This window comes from Peromyscus eremicus, unplaced genomic scaffold, assembly GCF_949786415.1.
Source record: "Peromyscus eremicus unplaced genomic scaffold, PerEre_H2_v1 PerEre#2#unplaced_120, whole genome shotgun sequence".
In the NCBI taxonomy this organism is placed as follows: Eukaryota; Metazoa; Chordata; class Mammalia; order Rodentia; family Cricetidae; genus Peromyscus; species Peromyscus eremicus.
The window spans coordinates 264,148-290,530 of NW_026734359.1; the positions used below are offsets into that span (position 1 = coordinate 264,148).

The following is a 26,383-nucleotide window of genomic DNA, read 5'->3' on the forward strand; positions in this document are numbered from 1 at the left end:
TTTGCCTGACTCAGAGGATATAGAAATCCTGTGGTGACATCAGTTTTTTCATAAGTAGCAGAATCAGGAGGGCTTGGCAGCTAAACTGGAAAGCTGCTCTAAGATCAAGTCCAGAGGAGACAGCAGGGCAGCCCATCCACTACAAACACAGGGTTCTAGAAGAGGAGACCTATTCCATAGCTGCATTCATGCAGGAGCTGGGAACCCAAAGACACAGCTGACAAAGTACACAGACCCTGAGCCCTGCAAGAAGATATCATGTGGAAGAGAAAACATGGCTAGTAGACATAGTAACATAGAAGGTTTGAAGGGATCTAATGAACCCTCTCCCTAGACCAATAACTATGGGAAACTAATGACTATTGAGAGGCAAAATTGATTTTCCCAGACATGAGCCTCCTAGTTGGTTATTCAAAATGAAGTGGACTGCACTGAAATCATATAAATAAAAAAAAATACCAAATGGACTCAGCAGCTCATATTTATTTATGTTCATAGACAAATAAATATATATGCAATAGTAATATCAAAAGAGAAAACTCCTTTGAGACAGAGTGAGTGGGGGCGTGTAGCAGGCTTTCATTTAGGCCACCAACTAGCGCCGAAATCATGACACAAAGACCTCTTATTAGCTATGAATGCTTCCTGGTCCCATAGACTATGGCACAAGATGTGGATTCTGCCCTATCCACCCACACTACACGATGCACATCTGAGAAATTTCTGCAGATCAGAAACTGATTTTGTCCCCTGGAACTAAACTTCACCAAATCATACTATTATAGCTGGTTGTAGTAAATTTAGAAGCATTCTAATGATATATTGCTGAAAGATAATGCATAACACCATATTTCTATCAGTTTCTAAACTATTTGTAATATTTATAAGACAAACCTGAAAGTGGAGTGCAGTGTTCAGAACTTCTAGATACCAGACTTTCAGTTTTCCAATCTGTCTTCTAGCTACACACCAAAAGTTTGGCCATGTGTGCACATTGGACAATGATATTACAAGCATTATATCCTTCCATGCCAGGGCGGCAGAGTCTCCATATACCCAAGAAATCCATACACAGGAAGGCTCAGAGGACAAGGACTACTGCCCAGGTCACCACATGGACCAACAAAACCACAGTCTGGATCATGGTTCATCCAAGTCCCAGCAGAAATGACAGCTCAGCAGACCTGCTCTGAACATGCTACACTCACCATGGCATGGCTTGGACTTCCTTACAGCTCCCTAGAGCAGAACAAGAGGAGAATCCTGGAAAGCACTTGGAAGCTCCCTCATCAGCTACATTAGCAGTTTCCCTAATGGGTGAGCAGAGTTCAAAGGACTCAGAGAGAAATAAACCCTCCCATGTGGGTCCTTCCACACTGTGATTGGATAGGACACTAACCAGATTTGGTAGTTTAGTAAAATTCTCTAATCTCCTAGAGCACTTAATGCATTTTTCCAATGCACAGGGTCCTTTGAGTGCACAGTTCTTTACATACTCAATGTCCACTGCAACCAACCTCTTGTTTCATAGCTGAGGAATCCTGCAACCAAATACAGGTCACATTCAAACAGTAACCGTTCTTAAACAAAAAGAAGCCATGGATTAGAACACAATGAAGGGTCTATGGGAAGGTATGAAAGCAGGAAAGACATAGTGATAATAATGTAAATATAATCCCAAAACATTTTGTTAAAAAGTTGAAACAGACCATGTGCTCCAGAACCAGGGATTTGTATTAGAGGACACCAAGTACTTCTCATACCATTTCTCCTGGGGTATACATCTTAAACCTGGAAAACACAGTCATATTAGGCAGGTAAACACCATTCTATCCAGTTCTATTTCTTAGGTTCAAATGATGTAACTACTCTAATTTGGTTTCACGAAATATCATTTTTTTTATCCAGATTCTTGATTGCCTGGTCTGTGGACCCAAGAAATGGCAAGTCAGAACATTTATTGATCTTGTAACATTGATTACCTCACTACTCATTGCTAAGGTCAACTACTATCACAGCAGGAAAGTTTTCACCCTCTTTCTTGCTCGTCCTCTCTACTGTGACTATATCTGCTTTATAGTTGGTCAGTAAACACAATTCTTACACAAGTTTCACCTCATTTGTAAATTCACAATAAAATCAAGAGAAGTTGGAGGGTACTCATTCTCTGGTCTCTTTTTCTTTCCCACAGACCAGTCAAGGCCCAGCCTGGAAGGAGTTGCAGGATTCTCTTTCCAGCACTGGAAGGCAGAGGCAGGATTAGGTGTTCAAAGCAATTCTCAGTTATATAATGTGAGGCAAGCCTTGGTTACAAGAGATACTGACCTGAACCAATGGTTCACAACCTTCCTAATGCTGTGACTCTTTAATACAGTTTCTCATGATGTGGTGACATCCCAATTATAAAATTATTATCACTGCCAATTCATAACTGTATTTCTGTTTCTGATATGAATTATAACATAAATATCTGCACTTTCTGACAGTCTTAGGCCAGTCCTGTGATAGGGTCATTTGATGCCCCAAAGGGAGCCATGATCTCCAAGGTTGAGAAGCACTACTATAAACTGACATAAATAAATACATAAGCAAACACCAGTTAAGAAAAAGGTGGAGTAAAATTCTTAAACTGGGAAACATACAAAAAAATTATCAGTAGAGCATTAAAAGAAAATGAATATTAAAAAGGAAACTAATAATTGATGTTTTAAAGTGACAAAAATAATTGAAAGCATATGTAGCTATACTGACTTTGAATCAGAGTAGGCACCTCCATGGTAGAGTGAATACCATTAATAAGAGACTGTATGACTTTGTCCCACATAAAATGATAGCCACTGAGTGTTGTAAGCTAACACATGGAATTACAGCCAGTGTCCTATATCTCAAACCTCTCATCTGACTTCACTGTATCAATAAAGATTGCACACATATCCATAGGAGAATTCGCTATTTGGAAACTGAATACTTAGAAGTTCAAGCTATCCTCCATAAACTGTACACCCCCCAATAGTGTTAGTCTTCATTCACATGTGAGAAATTAATACATGCAGGTAAATTATAGAGAAAGTCACTCACCATGCCCCATCAGCCCTTCTTTGTAATGGAGAACCCTCCAGCTCACTGCACTCAACTTCAGTCTGTGATCAAGTTATTGCCTAGTCTAATGCCCCCTGCAGTGTACACAGTGGACTGTGCCCTGTCTGCAGGCCCCAGCCTTGTCTGCATGTCAATTCCACTGTTCAGTCCCTTCTGGTCAGAACGAATAAGCCATTTTCCACACACATTTCCTTTCCCTGTTGTGCAATGGACAGTCCACTATGTGACTCAAAGTGGTAATTTTAGAACTCTGTGGTGGTGCAGACATTTAATACAGAAATTAGGGTGAATACTTGTAGATAATAAAGGCAATGCTTTTTAGGGATACAGACAGGGTTCAAGTCCACCTCAACCAATGTAGGAGACCTGGGCTTAAAACTGCTTTTCAAAAAGACTGGAGACTTCCTGTTCAAGAATTAATAAACCTCCATGGCATACCAGGACTTAATGTTAGTTGTGACCCTGTAACAGTCTCTTGAGCAGCATGTTAGAGGCCAGGATTTTAGTGGAAGGATTGGCCTTTCTACTGGTTGTAAATCAAGGTTGTCTCAATTGTTACGGAATGTAGCTGGTTAATCCTGGGGAACAAACTTTTACATCTTATCATAGTAATTTCTAACCAGAATGGTTAACATACTACTTATCTTTGGGGTATTTGGGATGCAGCCCTCTCTTACCTAAATTCTACTTTGTGAACTAATGTCTTCTAGAACTGGAAAGACCATGTACCATTAATTCTACTACCATCAATTCTACTCTTCTACATCACAGTTTAGCATTGGAGTGCAACTTTACACAGGAAATACTGTTTACAAGCTCCTAAAATTAATTCCAGTTAGATTTTAAATCTTATTGTTAAATGTTCAAAGTGTAGAACTTCTGGAAGATAAGGGAGGGACCAGGCCTCTCTCAGTTTGGAAATCTCTGTTCCATAGAAACAACACACACATGGTGCTGGCATTTCACAGTGATGTCAACAAGGACATTTCAAAGCACAGTCCTGCTCCCAATGTCTGCACAGGTGCAGCCAACAGAGTGAAGTTATTCAGAGGCTGCCAGCAGGCCCCAACAATTGCCGAGATTATGAGGGACCAAATACTGGAGCATACAGGATGAGCAGGACCATGCTGGACAATGCAGGACAAGGAAAGAACAAGCAGAACTCTGCACCTGACCACTTGCTCCCACCCAGCAAGGGGAGAACCCGACACACTGACTCCCATGACTCAACTGAGCACTCCTCCCAGTCTGCGGACAGCAGCCCCTCGCTCACCATATTGTAGTATTCCAGCTCCGCCATGCTCTTTGCTCAGCTCACAGCAACAACAGCAGCAACACTCTAAGCATAGCACACAAAACGACAGGGACAGATTTTCAATTTAGCCAATTCTGAACTAGGAGGCCGGAAAGACCCTGTAGAACTTCTGACTGGCAGGTCACCTGGAGTGCCTGATTGGCTAGTGAGGCCTGAGTGACAGAATCTCTCTTTAGTTGTTAATATTCTGGGTATCCTTCCTCCTGTAAGACAGGAAATCTCCATCCCACGTAGTATAGTGGGTTGTACCAGCTAGTTAGCCACATTGTGTCCAGGAGGAAGAAGGGGAGTGCCTATGGACAGCAGGAAGATCACATTGTCTGCTCCTAGAGCCAGGGGCAAGTGCTATTGAATTGCAAATCTTTGCTGGTTCAGACAAGTTCTGGGTCTATGGTGGAAGACAGGATCAGGAATCATTGTGCTGTGTTTTTCAGCCCAGTGTAACCCTATGGGAGCTGCTCCTGTCACTCAGGCCGCATTAGCCAATCAGGTGCTTCAGGCAACCTGCCAGTCAGAAGTTATGCAGGGTCTTTCCGGCCTCCTGCTTCAGAATTGATTTAGAAGAGAATCTGTCTCCAGTAATTTTGTGTGCTGTGCTATGAGTGTTGCTGCTGCAAGCTGAGCAAAGAGCATGGTGGAGCTGGAAAACCACAATATGGTGAGCGAGGGGCTGCTGTCCCCAGACTGGGAGGAGTGCTCAGTTGAGTCATGGGAGTCAATGTGCTGGGTCCTTCCCTTGCTGGGTGGGAGGAAGTGGTCAGATGCAGAGTTCTGCTTGTTCTTTCCTTGTTCTGCATTGTCCAGCATGTTGCTGCTCTTCCCACGTGATCCAGTGTGGATCTTCGTGGTCATGCAAAGTCTTCACAATTGTTGGGGCCAGCTGGCAGCCTCTGAATAACTTCACTCTGCTGGCTGCATCTGTGCAGAACATTGGGAGCAGGACTGCCCTTTGAAATGTCTTTGTTGACATTACTGTGAAATGCCAGCACCATGTGTGTGTCCTTTCTATGGAACACAGATTTCCAAACTCAAAGAGAACTGGTCCCTGCCTTATCTTCCACAAGTTCTACACTTTCAACATTTAACATTAAGCTTTAAAATCCTCCTGGAATTAATTTTAGGAGCTTGTAAACAGTATTTCCTGTGTAAAGTTGCACTCCAATGCTAAACTGTCATGTAAAAGAGTAGAACTGATAATAAAATTGAAGGTACATGGTCTTCACAGTTCTTAGGAGACCTTAATTCACAAAATAGAATTTAGGTAAGATAGGGCTACATCACAAATATCCCAAAGATAAGTAGTATGGTAACCATGCTGATGAGAAATTACTATGATAAGATGTAAAAGTTTGTTCCCCAGGATTAACCATCTACATTCCATAACATGGGAAACAGCCCTGACTTACAACCAGTAGAAAGGCCCATCCTTCCACTAAAAACTTGGCCTCTAACATGCTGTTCAAGAGACCATTACAGGGTCACAACCAACATTAATTCCTGGTATTTCATGGAGGCATATTAATTCTAGAACAGGGAGTCTCCAGTATTTTTGAAAAACCATTTTGAGTAAAGGTCTCCCACATTGGTTGAGGTGGACTTGAACCCTGTCTGTAGCCCCACAGAGCATTTCCTTTATTATCCCCCAACTAATTACCCTAAATTCTGTATTACATATCTGTACTACCACAAAGTTCTAAAATTACCAGTTTGAGTCACACACAGGACTGTCAATTGCACAACAGGGAAAGGAAAGGTGTGGGAGCCTGTTCTCGTGTTCCTCATGGCTTTATCCAGCAGGTCCACATAGAGGATGATTAGGACCACGGGCCTGAGTGCAGATGTCTGAGATGGTTTGCACTTGGCTGTGCTGGGGGAGGAGGTCTTCTGCTCCACCCCTTGGCATCTCTATAAAAACCCTGGGGCAGAGCCAGTTGGGGCCCGTTGAAAAAGGTTCCAGGCCCTCTCGAGGCTATCCTTTATTTTCTACCTGTTTATCTCCGCAAGATTCTCTGCAATAAATCCTTATATCTAATATTTCCTGCTGCTCACACTCAAGAAAAATCTGGGGAACTGTGGAGGTGGTTGGGTAAATGCCCCACAGAATGGTGCCATGAACAGGGACTAAAGAAAAAAAGGGACTAAAAAAAAGGGGGTCTAAAAAAGGGGGGATTAAAAACAAATTAACAGGGACTAAAGACAAAATAATAGGGACTAAAGATAAAGGAAAATAATAGTTTTATTACAGAGTTTTTGGCAAAAGTGAGAGTCAGCCCTGCCAGTGGAAAGGCATGCTGGTGTTATGGAAAAAAAAAAAAAAATATATATATATATATATATATATATATATATATATATATATATATATATAGTTTAAAGGCAGGGGTTTTATCCTCGAGAGAAAAGGAAAGCAGACTGGAAGGATGTCCGATGCTGCAGCGAAATTCTCTTTTGTCAAAATTCTATCTTCTATCCCTTTCTCAATTTCTATCTGTGAAAAATAAGTATAAGGTATAGTGTAGTAATATAGTTTAGGAAAAACTTAGAAGTGTAAGATTGTGTAGAAAAAAAATAAGTAAGGCAACTAGACAGAAAAACTCTTCAATTTTCTAACTTTGGGGGCTTTGAATGCAAACTGGAGGAAAAAATCTTTCTTTGACCTTTATGAGTAGTAAAAAAGCTCTTCTTCTGAGCTTATGGGGAAGAAAGTTTCCTATGGAAGCTTTTGTCCTGGGGACAGCTGAAATGCAAATTCTAAGTGGCAGGAGAAAGTGATTTCTCCCCGAGGCAAAAATGGGGTTGTAAAAAGCCAAAGTTTAAAGTTCAGAAGTCTTGGGAAAAGTTGGTCTTTCTCTCTTGGGGAAAAAAATCTTTCTCTTAAACTAAAAGCTTTTCTTGGAAAATTTGGGGGAAAAAATCTCTAAAAAGCTTTAATCTTTCTCAAAAGCTCTCTTTTTTTTTTTTGTTTTTGTTTTTTTTTTCCAGTTCCAAAGTCTTTATTGTTTTAGAAAAGATGATCCATTCATTCTGTGGAATGAAGAGCTATGTCCAGGGATCCACCTCTACTCATACACCCAGTCGTGAGCACAAGACTTGTAGTCAACCAGTTCTTCAGACTTAAACCACAGACTGATCTCCTTCTGTGCACTTTGCACTGAATCACTGCCATGAATGATGTTCCTGCCAACTTGAATGCAAAAATCCCCTCGAATGGTGCCTGGCTTTGAATCAGCTGGATTGGTCTCTCCCAGCATCATTCGGCCTGTCTTCACCACATTGAGACCCTCCCAGACCATAGCCACCACAGGCCCGGAGTTCATGTACTTCACCAGCCCGGGGAAGAAAGGACGGTCTTTCAGGTCAATGTAGTGCTGCTTCAAGTGTTCCTCAGAAGCCCAAAGGAACTTCATGGCCACTAGGCGGAACCCCTTCTGCTCGAAGCACTTGATGATCTCGCCCACCAGGCCGCGCTGCACGCCATCTGGCTTGATAGCAATGAAGGTACGCTCGAGGTTGGCCATGGTCCAAAAGTTGGATGGTCAGCTAGTGTCTGCGAAGAGCTCAAAAGCTCTCTTAAACTTAAAAATTAAAGCCTTTCAGAACTCTTTCTCAGAAGGACAAATAAGAATCACCTGAAGATATTAGTATGGGGACCACCTGTGATTAGCTCTAAGGGAAAACAACAAACTTCTTAAGATGGCAAAACCTCTCTAAGTTCTCTTTTAAAAGCTTTAAAAATCCTCCCTGCAATGCAGGAGGCAGGGACAAGTTCCTAAAAACCTCTTCTAAGCTGTCTCTTCAAGCTAGTAAAAGACAGTGGGTCAGAGTACCTTGAGGGAAACGCTTGGGACAATGTGGGTAAAGAGCTATAGAGAGCCCAAAAGGGCAGGAAACTTTACCTGAGAAAAGCAAAAAAGCGAAGACTTCAGTTAGAGCTGAGCTGAGGCATCAAGGGTTTTGTTTCTGAGTGAGCATTTCAGAATGAAAAGGTGCTCCTAATTGTCCTAATGCAAAGATCCCCTGAAGCAATGCAAACTGTTAGCATTGTATCCTCCCTTCTGACCAAAAACCCAGAGGCGACTGGCCAGCATCTCTGAGTTGGAGTGCATTTCGGGGATACTAGGATTCCTGCAGTTTCAAACTTCTGGAGCAGAGCTGAGGCAGGAAAGTGCAGGACTCAGGGGAAGATTGCTAATGAACAACCAAAGCTAAAGCCAGTGGGAACAGCACAGTTGTCTGCTTCATACAAGTCCCAGGTTGATAGGTGGGATTACGCAGTGTCCACAGCTAAAAAAAGAAATCTGAGAAAAGCTTTCCTATCAGAGAAAGGACCTTTCTGGGAAAACAGTAAAGCTGAACTATGTCTGAAGCAGTTGTGCTGCTGAGTCAGAACGCTGTCTGGGGAAAGAGCCCAGCCAGGGCAGAACAGAACTATCCAGGAGCAAAGCTTTCTTTTCTGTCAGAGAAAGCACCTCTTTGAGAAAAGCTTTGTTTCAACTGACTCCCTGAGATGAGGGAGTGTAGCCCTGAGGGGTGATTGCCTCTGGCATAAGCTCTGTCCTTGAGCACCCAGACAAACAAATGCAACCCACTGGGGGACTGGGCCAGGTAAAGGCCTGATGAAACAAAACACCTGTCCTAGTGGGAGTTTAGAAATGGCAAAAAACCTCCCTTGTTAGATTTTCAGTCTGTACACAAACCACACAGACCCCGAAAACAGAAATGGACAAAAAGCCCCTACCTTCAGTAGCAGGGAAAGCTGCCACTGTAGTATCAGAAACTGTTTCTGGGGTAGAGGGGATAAACTGAGACCAAACTGGTACTGTCAGGGAGAAAGACTCTCAAGAAACAGAGAAGGGACACAATCCTCCCCAGAAAATGCATGACCTGTGAAAGCTGCTAAGAGTTTGAGGCAGACTCGGGGGAAGAAAGACCCTACCTCCAAAGGCAGCTAAGAGGAACAGAGCAGCCTAAGATATCTGAAGCTCTGCATCTGGGGGGGGGCAGGCAGGAACAAGCAAAATGAGAATAAAATCAGTAGGAAAAAATCTCTGAAGGAGCTATGGAAAAGCTATTGTAAATGATCTTGTTTTTCACTGACTGGCTAAGGCAAGCGCAAGCCCCAAGGAAAGTTGCTATCAGAAATGCCAGCCTCAATTCCTGCTAACGAGGCAGGTGCAGTTCCGATTTGGGGTCAGTGTCAAATGAAGGAGAGACCAGAAACCTCCCAATGTGTCATAGCTGAAAATGTAAAATGCTTGTCCAAATCTCCCTTTGTGAAAGCAAAAAACTTTGTTCAAACCTCCCGGGCAAGAATTTGGAAGCAAGTGTGGTAAAAGAGAACCAGTTGAATCCTAACCACTAGAACACCAGGGAGCATGGTGGCACACGCCTTTAATCCTAGCACTCGGGAGGCAGAGGCAGGGATCTCTGTGAGTTCGAGGCCAGCTTGGGCTATCAAGTGAGTCCCAGGAAAGACACAAAGCTGCATAGCTGCATAGAGAAACCCTGTCTCGAAAAACAAAACAAAAAAAAAAACAAAAAACAAAAAACAAAAAAAAAAAAGAGAGCGAGAGAGAACCAGTTAACTCTGACGTGAAAAGAACTATGGGAAATGAAGTCCAAAAGCTAGCTTGCAGTAAGGGACTGATATAAGGGAAATGCATTCTGGAAAAGGTAGTTTTTCCGCTAAAGATGGCAACATTGCTCTGAAACAATTTTGTCAGCTCAAAAATACGTTCATGGTAAACTTAAAATACAGCTTTTAAAAGAATAAGGAGGAAAATCGTCTAAGAGTTTAAGTGTCAGTTCCAATGAAAAATTGAAAGGATATGGAACTAGGTGCTTCGCGGTTTGGGGCTCCATTGGTAAAATGCCTTATTTACCCTATTTACGGTAGTTGGATGACAAAAAGCTACCTGTAAGAGCAAACAAGCCATTTTAAAATCCTTAAAACAAGGGAAAGCAGTTTATACACTGAACGTTGTCTTAGATATGAAAAAAACTTCTGTTGAAATTTAAAAAGTTCTTTGCCTTGAATGAACAGCCTGCAATGAGTAATTTATTTGCAAATCTAATAAGGAGACAAGGAAACAGACATTCAAAAAAGAAATGACTGCTTTAGAGATGGGAAACAAACTTCAGACAATCTAGCTGTCTTACAAAAGAGTTGCTTTACCTGAAAGTTCCTTATAAAAAAATCAATGCTATATATCACAGCTGCTAATAACATCAGGAGTTAAAGCTTATGAAATGAAAATACTAAATCGTGAAAATGCTTTTTCTCAAAGTAAGCTAATGAAGGATACGTTTCATAAAAGAACATCTATGTTCTTGACTCCTTTGAATACTAACAGTTTTGGTGCAAATATTGGAACTAACAACAATCAAGTCAAAATGTTTCAGTAAATTCAAGACGCTATTCACAAAAGAAAGCTGCCATGCTTTGTGGGCAATATTAGAGCTCACTCCAATCTTCCTGGTCCTTTAGCAGAGGGTAATGCAATGGCTGATAAGCTAACAGAGATAGTAGCATTATCCCAAGTGGAAATGGCTCAACAGTCACATGCTCTTCATCAAAATAGCAAAAGTTTAAGAAAGCAATTCAATCTTGCCAAAGAAGCAGTTCGTCAAATAGTTAAACGATGTGGGGTATGTCCAAAATATTTTCCTATCCCTCACTTAGGGGTAAACTTCAAGGTCTTCTTCCTAATCATCCTATGGCAAATGGATGTTACACATATTGCAGAATTTGGCCAATTAAGATATGTACATGTGACCATTGACACTTATCAGGATTTTTAATGGCTAGTGCACAATCTGGGGAAGCTACAAAACATGTAATTATGCACTGCTTGAAGTGTTTTTCGTATATGGGTTTACCAGAAATTATTAAAACATAATGGTTCTGAATATAGTAGTAAGGCATTTCAACAATTTTGTACCCAATGGGAAATTGTACATAAAACAGGTATTCCTTATAATCCTCAGGGACAAGGTATTATAGAAGGGGCTCAAAGTTGTCTTAAAATACAACTTCAAAAAATAAAAAGAAGAAATTTACCTTCAATCTCCACATAATGCATTAAATCATGCTCTTTTTGTTCTGAACTTTTTGAACGTGGAGGTCTATGAACAGTCTGCTGCAGATAGATTTTGGCACAGTGGCACCCAAGCGACTTTTGCTCAAGTGAAATGGAAAGATCCCTGCTCGGGATTATGGAAGGGTCCTGATCCTGTGTTAATATGGGGTCAAGAACATGTTTGTGTTTTTTCACAAGAGGAGAATGAAGCTTGGTGGTTACCTGAGCACCTGGTAAGGAGCGTGGAACTAAGGAAGGTCAGCTCCAATGATGTTCCTATAAAGGAACCAGAATGAAAGTGGCTCGATTAGTGTTTCTGAGGTTTTGTCACTGGTTAATGCAAACAGTGAGGAAATAGAGTTAGGGGCTATGCCGCTTTTGGCTTTACTAGCACCTTTAGAAAAATACTTTATATCACCTAATAGTTGTGCAGTATTTGGCGAAGAGCTTTACAGCAGCTAAATATGGTAATTTCACCCTCAGCGTGAAGTGAAGTTTTTCGGTAGAACAAACCAAAAGTACTGCTGTAATAGAAAAGTTGGTCTGAATTGAAGCACTTAGGGGAGCTATTATGAATTTGGGTGAAGGGACAGCCTCTAGTTAAATACTGTTTACTGCTGACAGTGCATCTCTGCTGGTTCAAGAAAGGCTGAGAGAACTCAGCAACTTTGGGGTGTGGCTTCGTCCGGAGAATGTTACAGTGCCCTAGCAACAAGTATCACAACTCTGATGACAACATTCACTAAATCCCAGTGTTGTTATAGCAAAGCTGACTATAAACTCTAAACTTTAGAAATGATGTACATACTTCATGTCTAGTTAAGAGAATCTTTCTAATAGAGATAGTGATAATAATTAAAAGTAAGAAGTAGAAAAAGATGAAAATAAGATATGTGAGTTTGTAGAAATTCTGTCTTGTTAGATCTCTATGTTAAGAAATCTTTAGGTGTTTGCTAAGTTAAATATATGCTAATGGTAGCCCTATATAAGTTTTTAAAATAGGTCTATAGAGTTCCTTTAAGAATATAAGCTTGCAAGATGTATCTAAGGTAGTCCTAAGACATGTAGTCATAAGCTTGTAAGAACTAAAGATGTTAGTTGTAAATGTAAGTTTAAATAAGAAGATAAGAAGTAATTAATACATTTGCTAAAATAATTCTATAGTTTCCTTAAAGAGTATAAATAGATGTTAATATGCTATATGTGAGTTTGTAAAAATGTGTAAATGTTGAATGTGAGTTTATGCTTAAGCATATGTTACATGCAAGTTTGTGAAAAAGTGTAAATGTTAAGTGTGAATCTATGCTTAATGTATATGGTGAAAGAACCTGAGATACAGAAGTTAGTGTCCTAGCAGACTGCAATGTAGGCAGTCTGAGCAGTTTCAAAAGCTCCAGAAGCCGCTAAGAATGGTGGGCCCCAGAACCAGCACAACAAGGCATCTATAGCTGAGATCTGTGGAAAATCAATGCAACACAGAAAAACCTGAGCTAACATCAAAAAACAGTGCAGTTTAGAATACTACTGTACCTATAAAGGTCTCTGTCTGTGAGAACAAAAGTTGCAGAGATGCTTGTTTGAACTGAAATCATTAACTGCAAAAAGTTTTGGTTGTAAAACAGCTCTTCATATTTGGAATTGAAAGCCTGATACCAGGATTTATTTCTTGTTTGAACTTTTTTTTTTTTTTTTTTTTTCGAGACAGGGTTTCTCTGTGTAACTTTGCGCCTTTCCTGGGACTCACTTGGTAGTCCAGGCTGGCCTCGAACTCACAGAGATCCGCCTGGCTCTGCCTCCCGAGTGCTGGGATTAAAGGCGTGAGCCACCACCGCCCGGCCTCTTGTTTGAACTTTTTGAACTTAAAATGAGATAAAACTACAGAAAGTTTTTGGTTATGGATTTCTTCATATTTGGAAGGCTAGTACCAGAATTTATCATTTGAATTCTAGGACTTAATGAACTGAACAATAGATTTCATTGCAATGGGACGATTTTGAGTTTACTTATAGTAATGACCTAGGAACTGGTTTTGTGTTACAAATGGACCCGTTTAAACAGAAAAGTTTGGATTTTTTCTAACTAGCCTTGGACTTTGTTTAAAAAATTATAAAGAAAGGAGGAGTTATGAGGTTGAATTATGTTTGCAGAAACTATGTTTAACCTATTGATGTTAATGCACCCTGGTTTTGTGGAGTTAAGGAAACATTTAAGTTTGATGTGAATACATCAAAGTTTTTCCTATGTTCTGTTAGCAAGAAAATTCAAATGATTAAGAGTTAAAGTTGTAAGATGGAGAAAATTGTTAACTATATATAGCACCATATATGCTAATTCAAATGGTTCTGTTAAGAGTTTGCTTTGTGTTGTAAGATTGGGAGAATTGTGACTATGTATAGCAATATTTATGTTAACCTGTTAATGGTAATGATGAAGCTAAGGGATTCTTTAAGTTTGTAGTTGCCTTAAGAGTTTTTGGTTTAGAAAGGGCTTGAGGCAGCTAAGACTGCTGTAGTCATCTTGGACCTAATTAAAAAGAGAAATGCCATCTTTATCATCCTCTACTCTCATATTGGGAGGTGTAACAGCTATGGAGATTGCTGTAAGCCATTAATAGTTATTTTTTATATATTAAGAAAGGGGGACCTGTGGGAGCCCATTTTCAGGTTCCTTGTGGCTTTACCCAGCATGTCCGCATAGAGGATGATTAGGACCACGGGCCTGAGTGCAGGTGTCTGAGATGGTCTGCACTTGGCTGTGCTGGGAGAGGAGGTCTTTTGCTCCACCCCTTGGTATCTCTCTATAAAAACCCTGGGACAGAGACAGTTGGGCCCATTGGAAAAGGTTTCAGGCCCTCTCAAGACTATCTTTTATTTTCTATCTGTTTATCTCCGCAATATTCTCCATAATAAATCTTTCTATCTAATATTTCCTGCTGCTCACACTCAAGAAAACTCTGGAGAGCTGTGGGGTTGGTGGGTAAACACCCCACAGGAAGGCATTACAGTGCCATTTGAGGAGACTTATGGGCATTTGGACATTTCTGACCTATTCTAGTTCTCATATCTCAAGACTGGAAACCAACAAAACATTTACATCTTTTTATTACTCAACCCCTTCCCACACAGATGAACACAAGTCCTCTTCCTTCTGTTTCCCTGAAGGGAACTGGATTCCATGGGCAAGAGATAAATCAGTGAAGGAAGTAGGTGTATGAATAATGCTTCCAGCCCCCCCCCCCATGCACAAACATACACAATTCCCACACTTACATAGTTTCTCCAGCCCAGATAATCTAGAACACAAAGCTATGTCTGGACTTTTGAAGAACTGCCATTTTTACTTGGGAAATGTGTACACTATCCAACAATAAGCCCTACTCTCTTAATGATTGAGCTTCCAGATCCTTACCTGTTCGCTGTCTGCACCTTTTGTATTGCCCACATGTAGAATCCTGTTCTTCCTGTGACCTGTACATTCAGCATACCTAACAATACCAGTCGATTTAGTTCACTCGATGCTGGCAAATGGGTTTCTTGAGACCCTGGCTTGCTCTGTATTCTTACTATAAGAACAGATTTTACACTTCAATGAACTGACCTACCACAATCTGCTTGATTCTCAGCCAAATATCTAGGCTGCATAGCCATGAGCATTATTCCGATCTCTGATAGGCCAGATGGATCTCCTCAAAGATCCTGGCATTACATGTCACCTATGTCCACCTGGTTTCTTTCTGGGCATAGATTTCTCAATTGCTCTACAATCCCTGAGTACAATGGCTGTGGGATACATTTAGGCTGGTACCTCATTCTGACAAAAGATCATATGTCCTACATTCATTATTTGCAGAATTTAATTATTCAAATACAACAGAAAGGGATACGGAAAAAAAGCATTGAAACCTACTAATTTACATTCCAATTGATGAATAAAATTGTGATATTAGTCTGCACAGTTTGATAATGCCAGTTATAGAGGCAATTATTCACACATTGTATAAGATTCCCAGTGTCAGGTATAGGGTAACTACATGGTTGTTGGTAATCAGGGAGGGCCTAGAGTCTTCCAAAGCTGTAAAGATTTTAGCCATGCCACTTGTTTCCACATCAGATGTAGATGGTAAGATCACACTGTTTAAACCTAACACCAATGTTTCAAGACATATAAAAATAAAGTTAGAATTGATCCAGTAGCTTATTCTATGTCAGCTAGTGTTTACAGTCTTACATGGAACTACACAAACTGATGGGGAGAATATTTATTAGCAAGCAGAACTAGCAGTGAACCTTGAAATCATCAATGCTAGCATGCTGAACAAGGAAGAATCCAGCTGTGAAAGTTATGTGACATACATGTCACCTCCATGTGCAAAGAATGGTTCTTTTATTGGATTTGAGGCCCTCTCTACAAGAGCCAATTCATGATTGCTACTATATGCCTTGTCAAAAATTTCAGACTTTGGATGAGAAAGTTCCAAGAGAAGTGTAGAAGGGGCAGAACACAGAGAAGTAAAAGTAGAGATAGAAGACACAGGGGTCAGAGAATATTTTTTTTATTTTGCAATACAGTTCAGTTCTATATATCAGCCATGGATTCCCTTGTTCTCCCCCCTCCCGCCCCCCTCCCCTTCCCCTCAGCCTATCCCCCATTCCCACCTCCTCCATTGCAAAGCCTCCCCCGTGGACTGAGATCAACCTGGTAGACTCAATCCAGGCAGGTCCAGTCCCCTCCTCCCAGGCTGAGCCAAGCAACCCTGCATGAGCCCCAGGTTTCAAACCGCCAACTCATGCACTGAGCACAGGACCCGGTCCCACTGCTTGGATGCCTCCCAAACAGATAAAGCCAATCAACTGTCTCACCCATTCAGAGGGCCTGACTCAGTTGGTGACCCCTCAGCCATTAGTTCATAGTTCATGTGTTTCCATTCATTTGGCTATTTGTCCCTGTGCTTTATCCAACCTTGGTCTCAACAATTCTTGCTCATATAAACCCTCCTCTTTCTCGCTAATTGGACTCCCAGAGCTCCACCCGGGGCCTAGCCATGGATCTCTGCATCCAGTTCCCTCAGTCATTGGATGAGGTTTCCAGCACGACAAATAGGGTGTTTGACCACCCCATCGTCAGAGTAGGTCAGTTCGGGCTGTCTCTCGACCATTGCCAGCAGTCTGTTGTGGGGGTATCTTTGTGGATTTCTGTGGGCCTCTCTAGCACTTTGCTTCTTCCTATTCTCATGTGGTCTTCATTTATCATGGTCTCCTATTCCTTGTTCTCCCTCTCTGTTCTTGATCCAGCTGGGATCTCCCACTCCCCCAAGCTCTCTTTTCCTTGGAGGTCAGAGAATATTAAACACTAAGTGGGGAACAAACACAACTTTCACCACAAATTGAATGATCTGGCTTAGTTTTGTTTGATTAATGGAGTCTCATACGTGTAACAGTCTTATTCAAAATATCAAGTTCCAATGTAATATCAATTTAATAGAGACTTATAGTAAAAACACAAAGAAAGTAATGAATGAAGACAGATTTCATATGTGTTGATCTAAAAACCTGGTAGGCAGTTTACAGTAAAGCAGAGACCTCTCTGTAATAGGCCTGAGATGCTATATGATGATGATGTTAGGCTGATGGATGGTGGGACTCTGTTCACACTTTACAAAAGGATTAACTTAGTAGTCACCAAGGTATTGGGTCACACAAGAATGAGGGCAATAAATGGCCATTTTGGACCTAAAACAGCCTGTGGTAATTTGGATTTGGATTTGCAACAAGCCAATTATCTACCATCTTTGAAGTTCTAAATGGTTAACTGCCCATGTTAATGTTGCTTTTCTTCTCCATTAACTGCAGTTAAGAGGGACCCTTACTGGTGAAGAAGCATATTTTTGTACATTTCAAAGTAAAACATTTTGCTCTGGCTCTACGAAGTGTTATTTTTAGAATGATTCAGATAACGCTAAGCACACAAAGAACGGTCTGAAGGAGAAACAGATGGTTGTTAAATGTGATCGGGAAGAACTATGTTGGTCATGTTAAATCTTCTAGCCAACATGATACATGTTTGGTTTCATTTGTGATGTGTTTGTATTTGATAGAAAATAATTAGGTGACACATAATTAGAACATCATACACTAAGTTAAATTAATCATGAACAACTTGTGACTTTGGGCAAGATATATAGGCAATGAAGGAGCCATGAATTTTAACCTACCAAACCTCATACTGCAAAACAATGAGATTCTAGCTTGTCCCTCTGTTTACAGTTACCTGCACACTATTACATATTATTTAATATTTGTAGAATTTAAAATAATTTTTACATTCAGGTTTTAGATTTTGGGGGATGACAGCTTGATTTTGTGTAATAAAAGAAACATTATATATCTAAACCCACAGAATGAGCCAAGTATAACATGAATAAGCAACTTCAATATCCCTCACTCACCAAAGACAAGTATTTCTACCATAAAATATGCACACACAGAGAAAAACTGTGGTTTCAATAGATACCACAAATCTAAGGGACCTACAGATATGTATAGAACATTCCACCCAAACACTATAGAATACACATTCTTCTTAACAATCCATAAAAGCTGTAAAAACTAGCTATATATCAGTACACGAGAAAAATATCTACAGATACAGGAAAGGTATTCACATTCCTCATTGTACCTGATCGCAGTGGATACTAACAGGATATATATAACAACACACTAATATATGAAATAATTTATAGATTGTCCTTTCACTCCAATTAAAAAAAACTCTTCCTATATCAGACAAACCATGAATCTAGGGAGAACCATATATAGCTAACAATATATAGATTAATGTATGCACCTTTTAGAACAAATTCATTTCACTTTCTACATTTCATTCTTAAAAAAAAACTTCTTTGGAAAATTGCCCTGGTTGTAAGGTCTTCCAGTGTTTTAATAGCACTGAATTAGTTTCCTGTAAAGTGTATATACACTACAACACATGAACACCACCTTAAAACTAATTTTGCCAATTTTACTTTTGAGTGATAGACATGCTGCCTTTTCTAGATTTTTTTCCTGTGGTAACCTCATGAGTGCTTTATTTCTTGAAGAACCTGTTTTACAAGACAGTCTTTATAACTGTGAATGACCACATTCAAACCCGTATGGAAAGATTTAATCAAGTATTAACAAGAACAGACAAAGGGAGTATTAAATGCTACAGATTTTTCTCTATTACAAAGTTGGAGCTATGCATCTACAGTTTTCATTTAGATTTCTCTCTCTGGATTGTCCACTGCTTCATATAGTTGAGAGTTTCATTACAATATATATTTAGCTTCGTTATTTTTCTAAATTCACCATGGAGTTGAATTTGTTTCCCTCATTAGTCATCAAAACTGGTACACTGACAGATCATACCTTTGAAAGAGAAAGAAAAATTCACCACAGCAATAGTAAAGAATACAAGAAGGTAAAAATTGTTGCAAACATCATACTATCCAATATCATTTCATTTTTAATAATTTTTAACATTAAGTTTAGACAAAATACCTCTTAAAAATATAAGGGGAGTACCAATTAGCTTATTTTCAGCAAGCACACACTTAATAAGACTGTGTTTAGGAAAGATATTGAATATGAATTCACAAGCTTACACAATCTCTTGCCAGAAATGTAGAAGGAATTCATCTTAAATTTGTAAGAAAAAAAAACCCTAAATACCACTATTATAAGTTTGAATTGCATAAATTAAAAATTTATATTCTCTCATGTTCAACAGTATCATAATTTTGTTACCAAAATGTTCATATAAGAGATGATCAGAACAGTGGTGTATGTCTAGTCAATTAGAGAAAAAATCGCCCCAAATATGCTTCTTTGGTATTCTTAAAGGCCATGTGTAAATCTGCCATCGTCACTGTGTATGCTGTAACAGACATTACTTACTAAAATTGTTAATATTTGCTTCTCTAGACAATCTTCTAAATCATTTTTTAAATAACCCCCATGTGCTATTCAGTTCGGTGTTAGGTCCATTTAGCCAAGTAACCACCATACGTTATTGTTTAGGGCTTATGAATTTCTGATGACCCAAAGAACAAAAATTGTCAATTTAAAAGATTAAAATTGAACACAATTTTCCATTACCTAGCAGGGGACGTAAGAGAACAATCTCACTACTGTTCTTCAAAATTATGTAATGTGTTTGCTTATGCAATGTGCCAACAATCCACACCATGGTAACTTTCTGTCAATGAAAACATCAGTGGCAAAATAGAACAATGTCAATCTAAGTCCTGAACTGTCCGCCACACAGGACGCATTGAGAAAAAGCAATAAAGCTTCCAGAGTGAATCACACTTAGTATCGCATTTGATCCAGTTACGGAAATACATGAAATATGTTTTAATTTACATCGTGTCCTACAACTTAACAACTAAAAAATTTCTCAAGAAGGTGGAAAACAAGAAACAGCAAAATGAAGTTTCTGATGTTAGCAGCTGTCTTTACCTTTGTCGGCACTGAAGAGGTGTCTCCTTCTGAAGTAAAAGAGGTTGAGGTATGTATGGTTCTATCGTGTGTTCACATGTAAAGCTCTGACATGTGAGGCAATCTGATAAACATTTTGTTTAGCATGAGCACACAAATTTTGTTCACAGATATTGCTATGAATTTGTGCATGAGTTTTCATGTGGGGATTAATAATGCATCCGCAAAGAGAAATCAACCTCAAATGCTATTTCTCAGTGTATTTTCTTGTTTAGACATGGCATGGTCTCTACCCCTTTTAGGTAGATATCTTCAATTTCTGTAAATTCACGTCAATGAAACTCTCTGTACAAACCCTTTTTCTTTGTGCTGAAATTGTGCTTACCTGCCAACATAACTAGCTTGTTCACATCAATTTTGACAAAGAAACTCAATGTCCTCTACTGTTATTGAATTGCCTATTCTGAACAATCTATTTTACCACATTAATATATAAAATTTTGGAAAATATTTGTTTTATTTGTTTATATTTGTTAAGTTAAAAATTTTCCTGATTTAATGCTGCTTACAGTATTTGAATTAACAGTACAACACATACTTATCAGTCAGTCCATATCTGTAGTTGTTATATCTCAGAAATTCTATTTATCAGAGGAAAATGTTTTAGTCTTTTGATTTTAACTATTCTTGAGATTTTAATATTTAAATACAAATGTATTTCTTGTGTTATTCATACTATTATACATGTAAGAATCATTGATATTATATTGTTTTATTCTTTAAAAATTGGAACTGGTAAATAAGTATAGAGAACTCAAATCAATATAAATTCCATTTATCATCCCACATAAAATGAAGTCTCAGTTGGAATACCAATTTTGTTAGATTAATGTAGGAGAATGCACTGTGTAGCAATTCATTATGTTGAATTCACTGAAAACATAAGCACAAATATTAAAAGCTTGAAAAAGTGTTATAAAAGAAGTGGTTTTTTTTTTTAATGAGAGTAGCTATAGAAGTACTGTGTAGGAAATATATTGTGTATGTAAAAATGCTGTTAATGAAAGTTAATATCTGGGGAAAGTCTGGTAATAAGGAAGGTGATTGTGTTCTTTTGTGCCATTCATTTTTACCATGGTTGTGCAATTTAATTTTTCAGCTATAAATGCACATCAGGAAATGGTGATGCTTATGATGCCATGTTTATATTTATACTGATCAAATTTTTATGTATGCTTATATATTTATTCATACGTCACAAAGGCTTTCATCATGAACACAATATTTTGATAAATATATATTGAGCTTAGAAAAGGAAAATAATTCAGTGCACAAAATTATGTCATGTAAAATTTTATTAATAGGAAAAGGAATTACAGTACAAATTGTTTGAGAATCATTACCTATATCATACATAGTAGTTAATAAAACAGGATGTCCAAGAATTGTGACCTATTGAGACGTACATATAATGCATTCATCAAAAATTTAATTCCTTCTTTCTGTCCCATGAAGTTTGTGATGAATTATATGAATGCTTTTCAAATTCAACAGTGCCACTACCAAAATAGCACCTGTTAAGAAAGTGAGCAGTGACATATTTGAAATCAAAGAGCATTTTCTGTCATCAAGATAAGTATTTTTTCATTTTATTTTAACTGCAATTATAACATTTTCCCCCTTATATATTGTTTTTAATACTTCAAGTCTCTTGTTAGTGTATTTTATCTATGAATTCAAAGTTTTCTGATTACTCTTAATTTGCTTTTGTAAATGTTCTTATGAACATATACAATAACTTTAAATGTAAATGTGTGCAATTACACATTATCAGAATTATTTTAATTTTTTAAAAAATTAAACACTCTAAACAATAAACATATCTACAGAAATGCTGTTTTTCTTTTATTGAAAATAGATAGTTTTCTTGTAAAATAATCATGATTATGATTTCCTCTCCTTCTACTACTCAGTTCTTCTCCCTCACTCCTCCTATCAGGATGAACTCCTCTCTGGCTCTCACTACAAAAGAACAGGCTTCTAACAGAGAACAAATAAACATAACAAAATAAGATAAAATAAAGTAAGATGAAGCAAAAATTATCTTCTCAAAGTAGGGCATGAGAAGCCAACAGAAAGAAAAGAGAACCAAGACTAGGGTATTCCATTTTTTTCTTCAGATGGTATAAATCTTTGAACTCTTAATTTAACTTACAATCAATATGTGTGTTCATTATGTGAAATTTGTAGGTGTATCCTCCACTTCTTCCATCCAGATCCAATGTTTCTCATCTCTAAACATATCAACTTTTTCATTTTACTTTTGCTTAATACAATGAATTCTATTATCTCTGTAATATCTTATAATGTGGGAAAACTACAAATGCCAACCTGAGAAAGACATAAAGTCCCACTACAGCTGCAGCCATCTTTTATAAATATCTCTTCATCTAGTGATTGGTGTTACATTTTTTTTTTACTATTTGTAATCTGGAATTACAAATTGTCCATTCATGTAAAAGTGTTTTGAAGGTAACTGGGGTTTCTGTGCATTTACACATGCATTACTGAAGTCATGTCCCAGAAAATCATTTCAAATTACTCACTCTCTATTCTCTGACAATTACATTCTTCACATAATGTCTTCCTAGATATTTCCTCATAATTGTGTTGTGAAATGTTATTATAATGTAGCACAATGGCTTATTCTTAGCATATTGTTCAGCGAGGATCCTCTGCATTTACCGCTACTCATTTTGAAAAAAAAAAAAAACAGATTTCTCTGATGACTATAGAGATCATCAGTAAACTCTGGATATAAATATCAATATTTACAAGGCAGTTTAAAACAAGGCAATTTAGAAAAGTGCCAGTGGTTCCTCTACAGCCCATGACTTCCATCAGCGTGGGTTCTGACCAAATTCACAATTAGAGACATGAAGTAAGTCTTTTTTTTTTTTTTTTTTTTGGTTTTTTGAGACAGGGTTTCTCTGTGTAGCTTTGCTCCTTTCCTGGAACTCACTTTGGAGACCAGGCTGGCCTTGAACTCACAGAGATCCACCTGGCTCTGCCTCCCGAGTGCTGGGATTAAAGGCGTGCACCACCACCGCCCGGCAAGAATTAACTCTTATGAACCAGACCACCTCAAGATTGAGTAAGGCCATTGATGTCCTTTTTTATTTCCTGTCATTTTCTTGCAGTTTTCTAAATAATTATAAAAACTAGCCATGATATAGAATCATCTCCCCCCCCTATTTCATTTCAAGATTGATTTCTCTATGCCCCCTTCAAATTTTCTGGTTTCTTCATAAATAGACTTATTATCCAGTTACACTCACTAACCAGCGTTTAAGGGAAAAAACATTCATTATACCAGGTCCACTATGAATTCTCTGACCAAATACAGTGAACTAACTTATACGTGGCCCCAAGGTTTTCATTTAATACTCACTATCTTATGGAAGCTGATCTGTCCTTACCTATGTAGTGTATATCTTCTGAAAATCACTTTTATTTGTATATGAAAATTTCTTACAAATAACTGTGTTTTCGTAAGACTTCTTTGTAAGGTTTTCATGAGATTTCTTGTTATTTATTTTTATTGGATCAGACCCCCTCACTTATATGCATGCACTCTGATCTTCTCCGTATTTAAAATTTTAACATCCACTACGTCTTTATTACTAACTTTTCTGTTCTCATGGTGAAATGCTATGATGAGAAGTGCTTAAGGTAGAAAGTTTACTTTTTATTGGATTATAGAAAAAGTGTCCATGTTGGTGGTGTGCCATGGGAGAAAGTAGCTGGAATAGGAATCTGAAAGTTGATATGCCAAACCATACACAGGAAGCAGACAGAGACAATGAACTGGAGGCAGGGAATAGGACTATAAACACTCAGATCCCAACCTCATTGATGTACTTCCTCTACCAAGGCTCCACTTAGAAAGTGTTTCCTGGTTGCCCCAACATCCACAGGTCTTACTGGAGATACAGGACCAAGTGTTCATGAGCATTTGGGGATATTCTTCATTCAAACCATTAGAAGTTCATACCATGAACTTAATTGTATTGAAATAAGTTATGCTCTATGTATCTCCTTTAAATATACCTCCTTTTCGTTAACCTTCTTTCTATCCTCATTTTTCTTTCTTTCTTTTTTTTTTTTTTTTTTGGTTTTTTGAGACAAGGTTTCTCTGTGTATCTTTGCGCCTTTTCCTGGAACTCACTTGGTAGCCCAGGCTGGCCTCGAACTCACAGAGATCCACCTAGCTCTGCCTCCCGAGTGCTGGGATTAAAGGTGTGCGCCACCACCACCCGGCCTCTATCCTCATTTTTCATTTTCAACTTCATATCAAAATGTGCACAAAATTTTGTGTCCCTGTTGTATTTGCTTTCTACTACATACTCATTTGTATTTTACTATACTACTTCTTGAATGTACCTTTCCCCTCACATCCAGTTCCAAGATTCCTGGGTTCTAAATATATTCTAGGTAAAACATTAAAAAAATTAATGTGAACGTAGTGGTTATACATGATAAAGAAAATGTGTGCTTTCTTTCTGGCTCAAGGTAACTTCATGCAGTATAATTTTCCACATTTCAAACATTTACCTGCAAATTGTATAATTTTATTAATTACATAGCTCTCTTTTGAATCCTCATGCTACTTTAATTATACATTCTGTTTTTGATGAGCATAAGGGTTGATTTTAAATTTTTGCTACTATGAAATGAGTAATACTAAACATGAATATAATATATCATTTACCAAGTCTTTTGATATATTCCTAGGTGTGGTAAATAAGCGTCCTTTGGACTCGGCATCCTAAGATTTTGCATCAGTTTTATTCATGAAAAAAGGCATTCATACTAGAATAATACAACATCTTAAAATTTTAATCTTCATTTCTCTGGTTATGGATATTAAGCTCTCTTCTCTGGAGGATCTTCTGTTATATTTCATAGCAAATTTTAATGTTTACTTCATTTTTAGCATTTAATACATTTATATATTTCAATATGATAATATTTACTTCAAATTTTCCTCTCTCTGGTCCCCAAATTGAGGCATTATTTAATCATATTTTTCATCTTTTTTAATTCACAAACTTTTTAGTTTTTTGTAATAAAAGAACCTAATGTCTTAGATCAGTGTTGTAGAAAAATGATTTCTGACAAAATCAGTGTGTCTTTTAACTGTACTGAGAGTTTTCTTCAGTGTAAAAGATATTTTTGTTTGGGAGACCCCATTTTCAGTCATTCAGCGTTCTTCAATTATTTTGGTGCTCTATTCAGAACATTTTTAACTGCACATAGAAGATCCAGAGTAGTATAAGACATTCTTTCATTCTTTCACTACTTAAAGAAGAATCTGTTATGGTGAGGTACAAAGGACTTCATTTTTGTCTTTTTTGCTAAGCAGCATAGATCCTCAATACTATTTGTAACATGAATTTCTTCACACTATACATAATATTGTTTATGCCTAGAAGCTCAACATTGTTATATATTTGAGGATTTAACATTTAGGAATTGGAAATATTATCATTTAAAAATGCTTACAAAGCTACCCCTGGTAATTATATCATATAATAAGATCTGCTAAAAATATTCTGATTGGCATTGAGAAGAAAAAACAATACTTGACCTAATTTTAAAATTGAGTATTCCTGGTCAGTTTTCAGGGGAATTTCGTACCCTCTACTTAGCAGCTGATGAATTAAAGTTAGTAGGAGAGAATGGGCCTCTAAGAATATATGTTCATCATATTCTCTATTATAATAAATACCAGGAAATGTGCATCACCTTTTATATCAGGTAAGCTAAATGTATTCAGATATAATTTCCTTGACATTGTATTAAAATAAGTCAGTTAAGGAAGATGGTTAATCATCGTATCTTAGATCATTTCTTGGTTATTATTTAACATCAATGTTCAATGTTCTGTAAGAAGAACTCAGTCTCGGTAGGTAGAACACTGATCCTCATACCTCCATCTGACAAATTGGAATTACAGCCCCACATCACCACATCTACACCTTCTTACAATTTTAATGTATGTCTTCTCTATTAAAAATACATAGACTTATCAAACAAGGTATGTTAGGTTGTTTTTATACTCACAGCAGACAGATGCCAAACCTCTAATATTTAGGCATTTCACTTGAAACTGCATGTGCATTAGAACAGACATGATGAGTGATATTGTTAGTTTCTCCTGAAATTCTACTAAAGTGGAATATAATTTAAAAAGTAACTGCTTTAGTTAATATTTCCTCTGAAATTGTGATGTTGGAATATATGTATATATATATATATATATATATATATATATATATATATATATATATATATATATACACACACACACACACATATATATAAACACATTATGTTACAAACAGTTTACA

The 26,383-nt window shown here is 37.9% G+C and overlaps 2 protein-coding genes across 2 annotated transcripts in view; both read right to left on the reverse strand.

Annotated features, from left to right (window-relative positions):
• Window positions 1-26,383, reverse strand: part of LOC131901605 (uncharacterized) — a 270,045-nt gene that overhangs the window by 39,624 nt on the left and 204,038 nt on the right. The window lies entirely within an intron of this gene.
• Window positions 7,389-7,966, reverse strand: LOC131901606 (nucleoside diphosphate kinase B-like). Its single transcript, XM_059252711.1, has one exon. The coding sequence runs from the start codon at window positions 7,930-7,932 to the stop codon at window positions 7,474-7,476; it is 459 nt and encodes a 152-aa protein (XP_059108694.1). The 5' UTR covers window positions 7,933-7,966; the 3' UTR covers window positions 7,389-7,473.